Source organism: Coffea eugenioides, chromosome 9 (assembly GCF_003713205.1).
Source record: "Coffea eugenioides isolate CCC68of chromosome 9, Ceug_1.0, whole genome shotgun sequence".
Lineage (NCBI taxonomy): Eukaryota > Viridiplantae > Streptophyta > Magnoliopsida > Gentianales > Rubiaceae > Coffea > Coffea eugenioides.
The window spans coordinates 13,261,603-13,275,890 of NC_040043.1; the positions used below are offsets into that span (position 1 = coordinate 13,261,603).

The window sequence follows — 14,288 nt, forward strand, 5'->3', positions numbered from 1 at the left end:
TTGATACACACGATCTGCACCGAATTTATGATATGCATGCAAAAATTTATAGTTATTACCCTTTTTCCCTTGCATTTAAATACTTGGCTTATTTAACTTAATTCTTTTTTTTTTTTTGAAAAATTAACACCTGGATCTCGTGTTAACGAGTGTCCACTCTTAGACAAAAAAAAAAAAAAACACTGGTGTGTTAGAATTTATTCAATTAGCTATGATGAAAGTATTCCACGAATAAAATGCGTCTACATGTTTATCAATTCCACGTAAGTTTGAAGTCTTCTAGTAATATATTTGCAAAATACCCCCTTAAAATTGGCAAAGACCAAGATCATTGCCACAACCTTTTTCTCACCCCCAAAAAAAATGTAAAATTGGTAATACAATCTTATCAATGTAGTGTAAGCCAAGAGATTAGACAAATTGTTAAGTGTCACATAATAAACCAACTTGATTTCAATCTAGAATGAAACATGCACTGATGATTTACTACTAATCCTCTGACATTCAACAAGAGATCAATACTAAATCATCAATGTGTTTGCTTCAAGATTACGTAAGTATAGAAAGACTACTCAAATGGTGGAATACCACTTATAATTTTTTTTTTTCGAAACGATAAATTGTATTGATTATGTCAAAAGTACGTACAATCTGAGCAAAGACTCAATAATCACTATACAATTTGTGCATCTTTAGCACAATGGAATAGGATAGACCCATTCCATATCTTGAAAGCTGCTCAAAGCTTGAGCACCAATTGTATAACTAATCTTAACACAATGGAATACCATGTCTAGTTAGTTGATAGGAAAATATTTGGGTAAACCTAATCTTATATATTAGGTGCTTTAAACTAGCATTAGCATTTGTGCCTTGTTCAGTGTATATTGGTCAATAAAACCAAACTTATCCAAGTAGTATTTGCTTGCTTGATTTAGCAAATTTCATGCATGACCAAAATGTGCAAATATTTCATCAGTCGGGTCAGTGTTGAATAGTTTTTTGGTGGACCAATTGCTTCAAACCAATTCACTTGTTCGACCCGTGAATAAGGACAACTTCAGCCTACGGATCCAATTGAAAGTCTACTGGGCCTCCTCTAACCAAGTATAGCTTAACTTTCATAACCTTTTAACGATCTGCGTTGGGTTCCAAGCAATAATTTGCCGGACCCATCAGCGCTTTTTTTAAAATATATTTATTTTTTATTTCTAAATACAAAAGTTCAAATTTTTTTTATTGGACCTGTCTAACGGGTGTCGGACATTGTTAAGATGGATTTCAAGTGTTCATATTTTGAAAAGATAACGTTAATTAGGGAAATATATAAATGTAAGATAGTATAATAATTATTTGTGTGTGAATTCATATGATAAGTTAGGTGTGATATAAATATATTAATGAGTGCCCATTGGACGCCTATTAAAAAAATCCTTTTTACTTTTTTAATATTGATTGAGTTTGTGTTAAATGCTTGATTTTTGTAGGGTTTGGCGGAAGAAGAAATATGTGTTCGAGTTGGAAGAAACACGGGTCAAGAGTTTGCATAGAACAAATGTGTGAAAAATTACGTTAATTAGGCTTTAAATCAACTCCAAATCTAAATTTTAAGCCCTTAAACTTAGTATGTGCATTGCAAATTTAGCCAATAAAAATGAGAATATTACACATTTATCAACATAACATATAAATCATCCAAAATCAAAAGAATAGGGTGTCAAGTCACTGACAAGGCAAATGCTTTGGGACAAACTTTCCAAGTAGACAAGGTGGCTACTAGTGGACAAACTTTCCAAAATCAAGAGAATGAGGTGTAAAGTTACCAAGTAGGCAAATACTTTGGGTAGACCCAGTCTACCGCCTAGGCTGTGGACCATGTAGCCGAAAACTCGCCACGTCGTTTTTTTTTTTGGTCGAAAAGCCTGAAGATTTGTAAAGTAAAAGGGGCGACATGCCTTATTTATTTTTGCAGGGTCTATTTTTAAGTGACGGACCAAATCTATATAAGTCTTTGCCAAGTAAGTATTGAATAAAAAAAATTGAAGGTGCAAAGTGGAGACTTTATTAATCCCAAGTACTTTTTGTCGCAACGATAGATGTCCTATAATCTAATCTAGCCTAGTCTAAGGGGAAGGGGAGGGGGTTCGATGTGAGTACAGACTCTATCGATGAACATCAATTAAGACTGGGAGTCAGGAATTGAACCCCTGACCTCCAACATCACCTTTAATGGTGATGACCACTGGACCAAATGGCCAGTGGCAATTAATCCCAAGTACTTGGCATTCATAAAGCAGATTTTTTTTTTTTTTTTTTTTTTTTAAAGAGGAAGGATCAACAATTCATATGATGCAATATTAGTTTGGCTAACAAGCTACCTAAAATTACATTCTAGCTTTGAAATAATAACCTTTAACCAAACTCGATAATTAAGATGAACTTCAATGAAAGGTGAGGTTAGTCAGCTCTTAACATACCTAATACTATTTTATTATCCTACAATGTTCAAAATCCTGAGCGGATAAGTGAAGTGCCACTGTTGATACTCTTTATTTAAAGAAAAAAAAAAAGAAAAAAAATCCTCTGATGAAAATGAAAGTTACCAATGTTAAGATTCTAAAATACTTTCTCAACCATCCTAAGGATCTTTTGGAAAAAGAAAGGAGAAGAAAAGAAGCAACCACCAACATTTAATAAATCTCCATCAATCAGCGGTCACAATCAATTGGAAAGCAAAACGCGTCTGCTTATAGTAAATGCTTATTACTTAACTCGGTGGGAAATTTTCACTTTATGGTTTTGGAAGCTTTCGAGCGGGTCCATCAATGCAATTATGAGCTTCCATGATTGCTTAACAAAATTTTTAAACAAACAACAACCTTAATCATGGAAAATCTTAATAAAATTCCACTTTTTTTTTTGTTAATAACACTCATATTATTTATTTTATCATATAATTTAATAAATAAAAATCATGTCATAAATATTCTTATGAATTATGATGGTCATCCTGTGGAGAGGATTAGTAACTTAGTACCCCTCTTTTTAATGTGGTCTTGGAAGATTGGATTTGATAAGAAAAGAAAGAAAAGAAGAACAAAAGGCTTTCTTTCTGTCATTTGGGAATTTTCGAGAGATACAAAAGAAAAGAAAAGAAATCAAAGAATTTGGATGGAGAGTATGTTGTTGCTTTTATTGATATACTTTTCGGCCCAAATGTGATCGAAAAGCAAAGGAATGTTGAGGAAGTCTAACAAAATATTTTAAAATATCTATTTTATTTTTAAATATATATTGAACAAATTTTTATTAACGTTTATATATTTCAAATCATCTCATTTTTTATTTAAATTTCCAAACAACATTAAAACATGTTTTCCTTTTTTTCCCTTCCTTTCTTTTCTTTTCTCTTCTTTTCCTTCCTATTCTGAACTCCCAAACTAGCTATTAAAGGTTCTTTCACAGCCCTCTCTCTCTCTCTCTCCCGCTCAGTCTAACGTCGAACAGCTTCCCGCAAACACACATACAAACACGCAGTAAATCCCTCAAAAACCCTAACAACTTGCAGAAGTAAAAGAAACCCACTTGAAAGCTGTTGCCAGAGAGCAAAACCCACATTTTTTTAACGGTAAGGTTGGGTTCAAATGCTTTCTTGACCGTTAATTTTGGATAAAGTTCTGATTTTTATTTGAATAAGGTTTAAGAAGGAGCAGCCCTCTTCATTTCTTTTAAGTTTTTCTTTTTTTGTTTTGCATTTGTTGCATAAGTTTTGTTACATTTGAACTTCTTATTTGGTTTTTTTTAACTGTAATTTTGTGTTTAGTTCATTTAAATTTGGTACATCCGGTACAAAGTTGAGCTAAATTAGGCATTAGAACTTGAGCTAAGAGGAAACAACTCTTTTTTCTTTTTCACTTTTGCCTTATTGTATTTTTTGCTTAATCTTAAGATTTTTGATCAAGCATGTTGAAGCTTGTAAGTGCTTAAATTTCTTCTTTTTTCTTCTTTTTCCTTTTCTAAACTTGTTTTAGGTTGGATAAGGAGTGGAGAGTCAAGAGTTAAATTTATTTAAATTTCTTTTCTAATTTTTTCACTTTTGCCTTATTATATTTTTAGCTTAATCTTAAGATTTTTGATAAAGCATATTGAAGCTTATAAGTGCTTAAATTTTTTTTTATTTTTCCTTTTCTAAATTTATTTTAGGTTGGATAAGGAATGGAGAGTCAAGAGTTGATGGAGGGTGAGAGAGTGGAAGAAGGGAATGTGAGTGGATTGGATGGGGATGAGGGGGAGCAAGCGGGGCTTGGTGAAAATGTAGGGGAGAATTTGGAGGATGAGCTGTTGGTGGATTTGGATACTTATTTGGATGATATCGATGACCGACTGATGATTTCACGGATGGTTAGTGACTCTGTTATTAAGGGAATGGTGAATGCGGTGGAGCAAGAGGCAGCTGAGAAAATTGCGGCAAAAGAACTCAAGGTGGCCAACATGGAGGAGATTTTGAAATTTCATAATGTGGATTTTGACGCTATTGAGTCTTTTGGGCCATCCATGATAGAGGATCAGCTGGAAAGTATTCGTAGTGGGAGGGGTGTGACTTTTGAGGAGGCTTGCTCAGTGCATGATAAGATGGGGGAGTCCTTGAAAGGCCTAAGTAGTATAGTAAGAGAGCAATTTAAGAACCTTGAGAAGGGAATTGTTGGTGCTGGAGGCTGTAGTTCAATTAAGAGCATTAATTCTGGTTCAGAGTTGGTAGGACTAGGTGGTATTCTGTGGGAGAAGGAATCTGAAAGCTGGGTTGATGTAGATAGGATGTTAGACAGTTTGACGATGACACTAGAAAACATCTGTTATCAGGCATATGACATGTTAAGGTTGTCCAAGTCAACACTTAGTCAGTGGCATTGGGAGAGAGACTTGCAAGAAGAACTTGAGAATATGGTCATGCACAGTTCAATTCAGACTATTCAGGAAGAGTTTGAGCAAAAACTCTGGAGTGAAAGTGCTCTGTTAAGTGGCAGTCAAAGTGTTGATTGGATCGAAAAGTTCAGTCAAATTTCTGATGTACGCAAGGAGCTAGCTGCCATGTTAAAGTCATTGTCCCATTCAGAAACAGAGCAACTATCATCCCATGGATCTCATGATGCAGATCATTTCCACCGCAGGGCCTTGAGCAACCACATTAATTCCTCATCATCTCTTTGGGATGGAAATGGAAAGTTAGAGGGTTCTACAACAGATGTGCCCGAGAACTATGAAGCAGTTCAACTGAAACACCTGAACAAGGAAGAACTGGTGGCTCATTTCAATAACATCATAACAAAGTTGAGGAGAGACCATGAATCAACTGTGCATCAGCTGACTGAGGATTATTATAGTCTAAAAAGGGAATACCTTAAGTTAGAGGGTTCTACAACAGATGTGCCCGAGAACTATGAAGCAGTTCAACTGAAACACCTGAACAAGGAAGAACTGGTGGCTCATTTCAATAACATCATAACAAAGTTGAGGAGAGACCATGAATCAACTGTGCATCAGCTGACTGAGGATTATTATAGTCTAAAAAGGGAATACCTTAAAGAAAGGGGTTCCTGTTTGCCACACAAGAAGGATAAGGAATTTGATCTATTAAGGAAAAGGATCCCAGCAGTTATTCTGAAATTGGATGACATCCTTGAGGAAAATGAAAAACCACCTGCATCTAATAGTAATACTGGAAGTTTCCATGATTTAAAAGACAGACCTCTTGGCCTGCTCTCTGGAAATCATCAACTAAAAGACTCACTTAGAGACAGGAAAAATGAGGTGAAGCTTCTGTCATCCCAAGTTGCTGATGCTGCTGAAAAAAGGTTGGAGCATTCAATAGTTGAGGCCAACTCTGCTTTGGAAGATGCACATATAGAAGCTGCAGTTATTGAAGATATATATAAATGTGTTGTAAGTGAGATAGCAAGATGCATGAAATGTGCAACTGAAGAATCAGACCTGAAGTATTTAATAACGCAGCAGGTTTATGATATTGTTTTGAAGGGAGTTGTTGCCAAAGCTGAAGTTGCACCAACATTTGAATTTGAAGATTCTGAATTAGAGTCATTAATTGCACAAGGAATCTTTGATGTATTACTTAGAGAATCTCTTAAGAATGCTGTTGAAGAACTCAATACATGGTATGGGAAATATTTGACAGAAAGTCAAAGTCTAAGATCTCTTGAGGTGAAGGCTGTGGAAAAAGATAATCAATTGAAATCAGAGGCTGAACATCACGAAAGACTGAAGCAAGAATTAGCAGTGTCAGTGCAAGAGAAAGAGAAGTTTGCAATGGACATTTCAAAAGAGAGAGAGCGGTTTGAGTTAGCTACTCTAGAGCTTAGAACAGATGCAAGTCAGCAGAAACTACTAGTTTCTCAGAGAACTAATGAATTGGAATTGGTAAGGGACCAATTGGCAGAAGCATCATCACAAATTGAAGCAGATAAAGTGAAAATCCAGATATTGAATAAAAAACTCAAAGAAGCATATCAGGATTTAGAGGAGGCTGACAACCAAAGAAAGATGGAACTTGCTCTAAACCAAGCAAAGCATGCAAGTTTCTTACTGATGAAATCTAAAGAAAGGGAACAGATGGAAGCGGTAATTGTTGATGTCCAAGGGCTGTTGAAGATGCTTGCTGATTTTGAATGCAAAGTAACAGGGAAAATGAAAGCAAATAGCCTGAGGTACATATATTCTGCTAGGTTTTTTCATTTTTTTTATTTCATGAGCACAGTAATCGGTTGGAGTTTGTTTAAAAAACTACTAGTTTGCTATTATCTAGTGCTTATTTTGCATTGTTTGAAGTTGTAGTGAGTTCATTTTGAAACTCTAAGGCTTTATGCATTCACGCTTGTGTGTTATGTGTGTTTGTCCCTGCTTGAGGATGGATGTGCATCTCTAATATCCTTGTCTCTTAGGAATAAGTTCCATTAACTAGCATCAATTGCATTCTTGACATCATAAACAACAAGGTTCACCTGACCCCAACCGGAATTGCTTTTCTATTAAAGTAATTATGAGTTGAACAGATTAGTCATTGGTAATAAGAGTAAGGGAACCCCAAAGAACAGGTGTCCACAGGACTTGGCATGGGTGCTGTTATGTGATCTTTGTTGGATATGGTCAAACATTAGTCAAGTGCTTTGACTTAAAATGGAGCTTTTAATCCTTATTGGCCCCTGCTTACAACTACTTACAACAAAAGTATTCCTCTGATGCAGATTAGTCTTAATGAGCAATCGAGTTCATGTACAATTGAAATCTTCCTTTATCCTCTCAGGGTCGAAGATTCATCTTCTCAATTGAATTCTCTGGTCAAGAAAGCTAACTCGCTTAAAAGGACAGGGCGCATGTATCAGCAGAGGCTTGAGAGGAAACGTGCACATCTTCAAAAGGCTGAGGCTGAGGTTATTAATTATGCTCTTTTGTTGCCCTGTATACAAGGTTTTGTCTGCTCATCATGTCAAATGAGTACTAGTTGGTGCATTTTTATATGGATGGTGAACTGAGAAAATTTGGTAAATCAATCAATTATGAGTAAATTCTGATATTGTATTTTTTGATAACAGAGGAACTTGATTATTGAATCATGCATAAGATGCTAGTTAATGGTTGATTGATGTGTGTGTCCACATTAGAAAGATACAATAACTTGTAGAATGGACCAGAAGTACCTAAGTAGAGATAGGGCCTTTTATGGTATTTGAGAAGGATATTGTTCTTAGTTGATATTTCTCCGTCTTTTGCCCTATGACTTGGTTGATAGTGCTAATTGAAATGGTGCGTTTATTATCAAGAAACAAACAGCAAAGTGTTTATGTACATAATATAGTTACTCCTTTCATGCTACATCCAGAATATTAGTGCAGTAATTTGTCCTTGGTTCTTCTGATAATTGACAAGCATCAAAGATGTGGTGTCTTGAAAATAAAGTTGAGAGCAAGACTGAGGAGGATCTTAGTATAATGTTCAGCATTGGGAATAAGCCATATTTATGGCATTGGTTTAGATTATGGGAGCAGTGAGTAAGAAGATATTAGATCCTACAGTAAGGAAACACAATGAGTTTGTTTGGATAGAGAGAATTTGGTTTGTTTAATTTATCCTCACAAATCCCAATCACCTTTTTATCTCACATACATCACATCACAAAAAGTGCTACAGTAAATATCTCAAATAAATCATCCAAATTCTCTCTATCCAAACAAACTCAATGTTTGGTTGTTAGGAACTTTTAGACCCTAATCTAGATGTATATTGTGGTCCTCCATTTGCGCTTCTTAACTTAGTACTCTGCTGCAATTCAGGTTGATCTTTTGGGTGATAAGGTGGATAAGTTTCACAACTTGCTTGAGAAGATATACATAGCCCTAGATCACTACTCTCCAGTTTTACGACATTATCCCGGGGTAAGTTCACTACTCTCTGTTACATCATGTCACATGACCTTGTTGGTTTTTATATAGATGTATGCACTTCAAACACCGTGACCATTTTGTATGGTTGTCTAACCGTTCATCTATCTACTAGATCTACTAGACTAATACAAGCATATGCAGTTTCCTAGACAACCTTCAGCTATCTAGATATTTGCATCTGTCTGGTTAATCAAATGAACTTAACGCAAAAGTTGGATACTGCAATTATTTAACCGCTTTCTTCTCCTTTCCGAAAGAATTCCTTTTTAGTTCATTCCCAACTTGTTGAGTTAAACCTTGCAATTTTAACCTTCTCACGAGCCCAATCTCATAAATTTCTGAAAAAACGTTTTGGTCTTTGTGAGGCATTTTTTTGAGTTTAATCACACCAGTTTTAAAATTTCTTCCCGTGTTTATAAGCCAATCTGTTTGAGTTTAAACTCTCCATGTTCTCCATGTTAACATTTACTTCATCTCCAGTTATGGCATTTTGAAATGAAATCATGCAACACATCAATTGTTTACTACCTTAGATGTTGATGGTTTGAGTCTTAAGATTGAATATAGAGTTAGCTTTTGCCTATGGTCTACATAACAGAAAGTGTTGCTAGTTGTTCATATATACCATCTAAAAGCCTATCTATTGGAATTAACCACAGTTCTGAGATGCTATGGCCATGAAGGTTCCCATGCTGTATTAGCTAACATCTTTTGCTCTGTTGTTTGTGATCCTTTTTCACCTTATAGAGCAAGCAGTAAAGTTTTGTATCGTTAGACATGTCTAGTTTTAACTTTTGCATCAATTGAATGGTTTGTGCTCTCTCCTTTTGCTTGGAATGCGATTGAAGAGAGGGGGGGGGGGGAGTTTCCTTATGAACCTGCAGCTAAGCCAAACCCCATGAAATGATCCATTCCTTTCAATCTCACTGAGCTTGAACCCCTTCGTGGATATGATGCTGGGCAAAACCCACTTAATTTACCATCAAACCTGTCTCTTTTACTTGTTGGATTTGTTTTCCCCCTTGAACCATTATTTATTACAGAAGGATAACATACAATCACTTTTGAATTTGTGTTCTGTCATGAGCTAATTGTGATTACTTCTTTTGGACTTTTCTAATAAAAGTGGAAAAAATTTCAAAATTTTTTCCTTTAGACAGAACAAATAGCATATGGATAATGTAGTGTGTTCCACAAAATATATCGCACTAAGAACTTGAGTACATGTTTATCCAGATTAAACAGAAAATGAAAATATAATATACAAAAATTTTGAAATAGAAAAAGCCCAAGGCAACTATACAAGGCCTTATATTCTTCATATATACTGTGGCTTGTTGTTCAAAGTACATGAAAATTTTGTTAAAGATAAACCCAACATTTTACTAGGAATAGTTGTAATAGTTTTTCTTTTGTCAAAAATCAGATTACAGTAAAGATAGGATAATGGCCTTAGGCCTGGGTTGGAAATTTGAGTAGACCTAGTTAGTACTTATCCATTATATCCAATCCAAGTTTGTAATAGATTAAAAAATTTACTTATATTGGAATTCAGGCAGTGATGGTTTTTTTTTTCAAAGCCCAAAAGCGTAACAAAGTTAGCACTCTAGAATAACTACTAAGTGTCATCATATGATGTACTGCCATTGCTAGAGTTGTGGCCAAACAAGCATGAATCTCATTCTTTTTTCCTGCAAAATTGTCTAGAGTCAATACTTCTTCAACCTCATTTTGCCAAAGACTTTTTCAAGTAGAAGATGATTTGCAGCCTGCAGCTAAATTAATTTGTCTGTGGGAAGATAATATACTCTTATAGACTCTTTTATTTGGACCAAAATTACATCCCAAGTGATCTGTGCTGGAATTTTTCATATAATAGGTGTCCAAAATAATTTCATGCAGTAAACATATAAAAATTACTCCATAAAAGAGGATGAAGAATTTGGAATATGATGTGTAATTCTGGGATTTAAGAACTGTTATCTTCTAAACCAAATTGTATGAAGGATATGTAGTAAACTGTATATAAACTGAAGCCAAATATGCCAAGATGGCAGAGAAGAAAAAGCTCAATGGTTTCTGTTGTCACATAATACTAACCACGTGAGCAAACAGGTGGACAAGAGAAATAACTGGAGAACTGGGAGGTAATCACGTACTGAGTACACTCCAAAAGAAGTAAGGGAAATTGGGAGTAATTGTCATCTGTTATGTGGTATTAGAACTCAACGTGGTAGGGGAGAGAATTATTGAAGAACTGGGAGGCTCTTTTGGATTGAAATGGAGAAAATGGTGACACAGATAATTGACTTTACATGTAACCAGGAGATTATCATTAACAATCTTTTTGTATATTCTTTGCTTTGTTATTGCTGGGTTGAAAAGATGCCAAATAATCTTTGGAAAGTCTTTAATACTTAAACTAGCACTGCCTAGTGGGGACCATGACGTGCTACTCTGGGGCTAAAACTTAATGTCATATGTCTGGCTGTGCTGGCTGTGCAGCGTATCCATGAACTGTGGTAGCATATGTCTAAATTTGCATTTTTCTAATAAATCATAGGTCTCCTCCATTTCACAAGTGAGATCCTTCTTGCTGGGTTTTGCACATTTTAATTTGCATGTCAAAAATTAACTGAAGTATTTTGTTATTTGATTGATGGCTTGTATCTCTCCTGACATAATTTCTCCCCAAACTGTGGCTTTTCACAAATTTTCTCATCATTATAAGCACTCTTACTTACTTTTCTGTGAGTACACACGCTCCACCTATTGTGAGTAACTTGATCTACTGGCTATTTATGGGTCAGACCTGCAATATTGAGGGGGTTGGGACTCAAAAATGTATAAGAATGCTATTTGCCCTCAAGCTCATGGGCTTCGCCATGCTTGTTCGGATTGTGACTTCTGTAATGCTTTCTACATTTTCTGCTTTTTGGAAAATGCCCCATACTTCTAGTATTGCGATACAGCTTGATTCTTCTGATTCAATATTAGGACAGTGTGAAAAAGGCTGCTTTCAAAACATGTCTTAAAGGAGTACTCCATATTGGTCAGAGTCGATACTTCTTTTTCACTGAGGATGGATCATTTCCCACAGGGTGGAAACTTGACCTATATATTGTTATTCGTGGTCCAACCTTTGTCAAGACCTTCTTAACCTCAACTTGAGGAGCATAGACATTCGTGCTTTTCTGTGCATGCAAAATTATTAAATTTTCCCGCTGAAGGACCGTAAATTGTGAGTAGACGATATGAAGAACAGCCCAGTGAAAACCTTCCGCCACCCCCCACCCGCAAGCTCTTTCTTGCATACTCAACTTATATAACGTCTTCCCCTCATGCAACAACCTAGCCCGTTGCCTCCTGGTCTTCTGTTAACAGACTAGGGAATCTGTTTGCCACATGATAATGCTTCTATCATCTAGTTATATATCTGATATCAGTTTGTTTTACCAGAATTTCTTTTATCATGTTGCAGGTTATGGAGACCCTTAAACTCATTAGACGAGAATTAACTGGAGAATCGATGAAGCAACGACAATTTTCCCCATGCTAAGGTAGGTTCTTTTATTGTAGAAGCCTTAAAGGCAGGCACAAAAACCGATTACTTAACCCGCCCTATAGAAACAAAAAAGGAACCTAAAAAGTAAATTTAAAGCTGTAAGATGAAAGAATAACTTAGGAACGGTTTTCTTCATCTGATTTACCTTTTACTTCCTGTTTATGTGCTATTTTTGGCAGTAAGTCTTAGAGGCTGGCACCAAAGCCAACCACTATACCGCTATATCCTCCCCCCGGGGGGGAAGAAATGAAAAGGGCATTTCCAGAAATAGATTGTAAAACAGTTAATCGGATGAAAGAAATAGACAAATAGCCTAGAATATGTTCTCTTCACCTTATTTGCCTTTTACTGCCTAGCTATGTTCTATAGCCTACAGGGTATTTGCTTGGATTCTTGCTGACATACTTAATTTTGAATTGGTTAAAAGGGTGTCTCCTAAAGGGTTGTATATTTCTTCTGGTGAGCAGAATCAAACATCATTGCATGCTGCTCCTGCTGCTGCTAGTTTTTGGGTTCGCATGGAACCAATTCCAAGCCAATCAATCCTCTTTGGCGAGAGCACAATCTTTTTTAACCCTTACTTTTAAGGGAGGTATTTTGCAGTTATGATGGTGGAACATTAGTTAATCATATTCACCAGAATTCTGGAAAGCACCTGCAGCTGCAACAGAACGACAGATGCCAAGAATCCCAAGTTACACTACTGTCCAACCTGATATGTGGTGCAGAAATCAATTTTGTTGTGCAATTATTTAAAGGTGTATCATCAACTATTGTAGCCAAAAGTTTCTTAGTTTCAATAGCAGTCTATAGTAGTAACATTTCTTTTCTTTTTCCTTGACCAGTTGATTGTATAGCATTTACTGTAAATTTCTGTGAATGATGTATAAAAAAATGGTTTACTACACCGTCTACCTTGCTGGCTGCTTATATTGTTTGTGCTAAAGACCTCTGCTGGTTTATTCGATTCTCTGCACAACTCAAATGACCAGAAGTACCAGTATAACATACTACGAAAACCTTGAGATAATATAAAGCCTTCTTATCTGATCGGCAGGAAGAGAAGGGAGCATGCATCCCTTTGGATGTCCGTCTTAATGGTGTTTTTTCTGCGAAAATGATTTAATAGAACCTTATTTCTGCTTCGAATATGGAATGGAAGTTAAGCGTTAGTTCCTGTAAATTTGCATTGCATTGAAAACCTTCATCAACATTTCTCGTCAAAAAACATTGAACTTATGTCAAAAAAAAAAAAAAAAACCAACTTCATCCTAATTATGTACAGACCAAAGTACAAGGTCTCTACAATTGACAAGTTGTAATGAAAAGAGAAAAAAAAAATCCTTTTTTAGATGCGTTGAAAGTGCTATCACTCATCCAATAAAATTTCTTATTTTCTTAACATCTGATCGTAAAAATACCTTTGTTGTGTGTTAAGAGTGAGTTCCACCCTCAACAGATTTAACTAACCTATGATTGGATTTATCTATCTTTCACTATTTAGTTAATGAAAAAAAGAAAAGAAAAAGGGTAATACCTTTTTTTTCCCAATTTCCAAATTAAAACCATTGAACAAAAAAAGAGATGAAAACCATTCAAGAAAAAAGCAGAAGCTAAAAGGAGAAGAAAGGGCTAGGAAATAAAAAGAGACCATTTATCGTTCCCTTGCCATCTCCAAGATGAGGATGTCTTGATGGCAAAATGTGTAAAGCAAGAGAATTTAATCATCTGAACAGAATTGTTTTTTTTTTTTCCATTTATGACAACAATTAACACAAAAGGGCACATAGCATTTGACCAATTAGAAGTAATAACTTCCTTAGTCCCACTGTTTCCCCTTTTCCCACAATACCAAAATTGAGAGAGAGAGAGAGAGAGAGAGAGAGAACCTCTATCAACAAGAACAACACTTTCCCTAATAGACTAATTGATATTAGAGTTAAAAATGATTTGTAAAGACATAACCGGAAGTTCAGGTTATTGATGTCTAAAATCAACCATGCATCCCTTGTCTTATAACTTATAATTTTCTTTCATTGTTTGGTTAAAAACCAACACAATTAAATGCATTTCTCAGAATTTTATTTTCTTTTCATCGATAATCCCAAGATCAATTGACTCCCCATGGTTAAGTAATGTTTCAGAGAGAGGAAATTGGAAATCAATCACCCGAGAAAAGAAACTACACTCGTAAAGAGCACAAATGAGAATAGGTGAAAATTTGGGCTGTCAGCCAAAATTTACTGCCAAAATTGTCCGAGGTAGGCCTT

General features: G+C 35.5%; 1 protein-coding gene across 3 annotated transcripts; it reads left to right on the top strand.

The window, feature by feature from the left end:
* Positions 1–3,499: 3,499 nt before the first annotated feature.
* LOC113783790 (WPP domain-associated protein) lies at positions 3,500–12,942 on the top strand. Of its 3 annotated transcripts, none has more exons than XM_027330011.1 (6): positions 3,500–3,633; positions 4,204–6,719; positions 7,316–7,442; positions 8,343–8,444; positions 11,935–12,013; positions 12,446–12,942. In XM_027330011.1, exons 2-5 carry the CDS (start codon positions 4,216–4,218, stop codon positions 12,010–12,012), a joined length of 2,811 nt encoding a protein of 936 aa, XP_027185812.1. In that variant the 5' UTR covers positions 3,500–3,633; positions 4,204–4,215; the 3' UTR covers position 12,013; positions 12,446–12,942. The 3 variants fall into 3 exon arrangements, with proteins under 3 accessions (XP_027185812.1, XP_027185810.1, XP_027185811.1); XM_027330009.1 differs by having other exon boundaries at positions 3,500–3,628; XM_027330010.1 differs by having other exon boundaries at positions 3,500–3,628; positions 12,486–12,942.
* Positions 12,943–14,288: the final 1,346 nt, after the last annotated feature.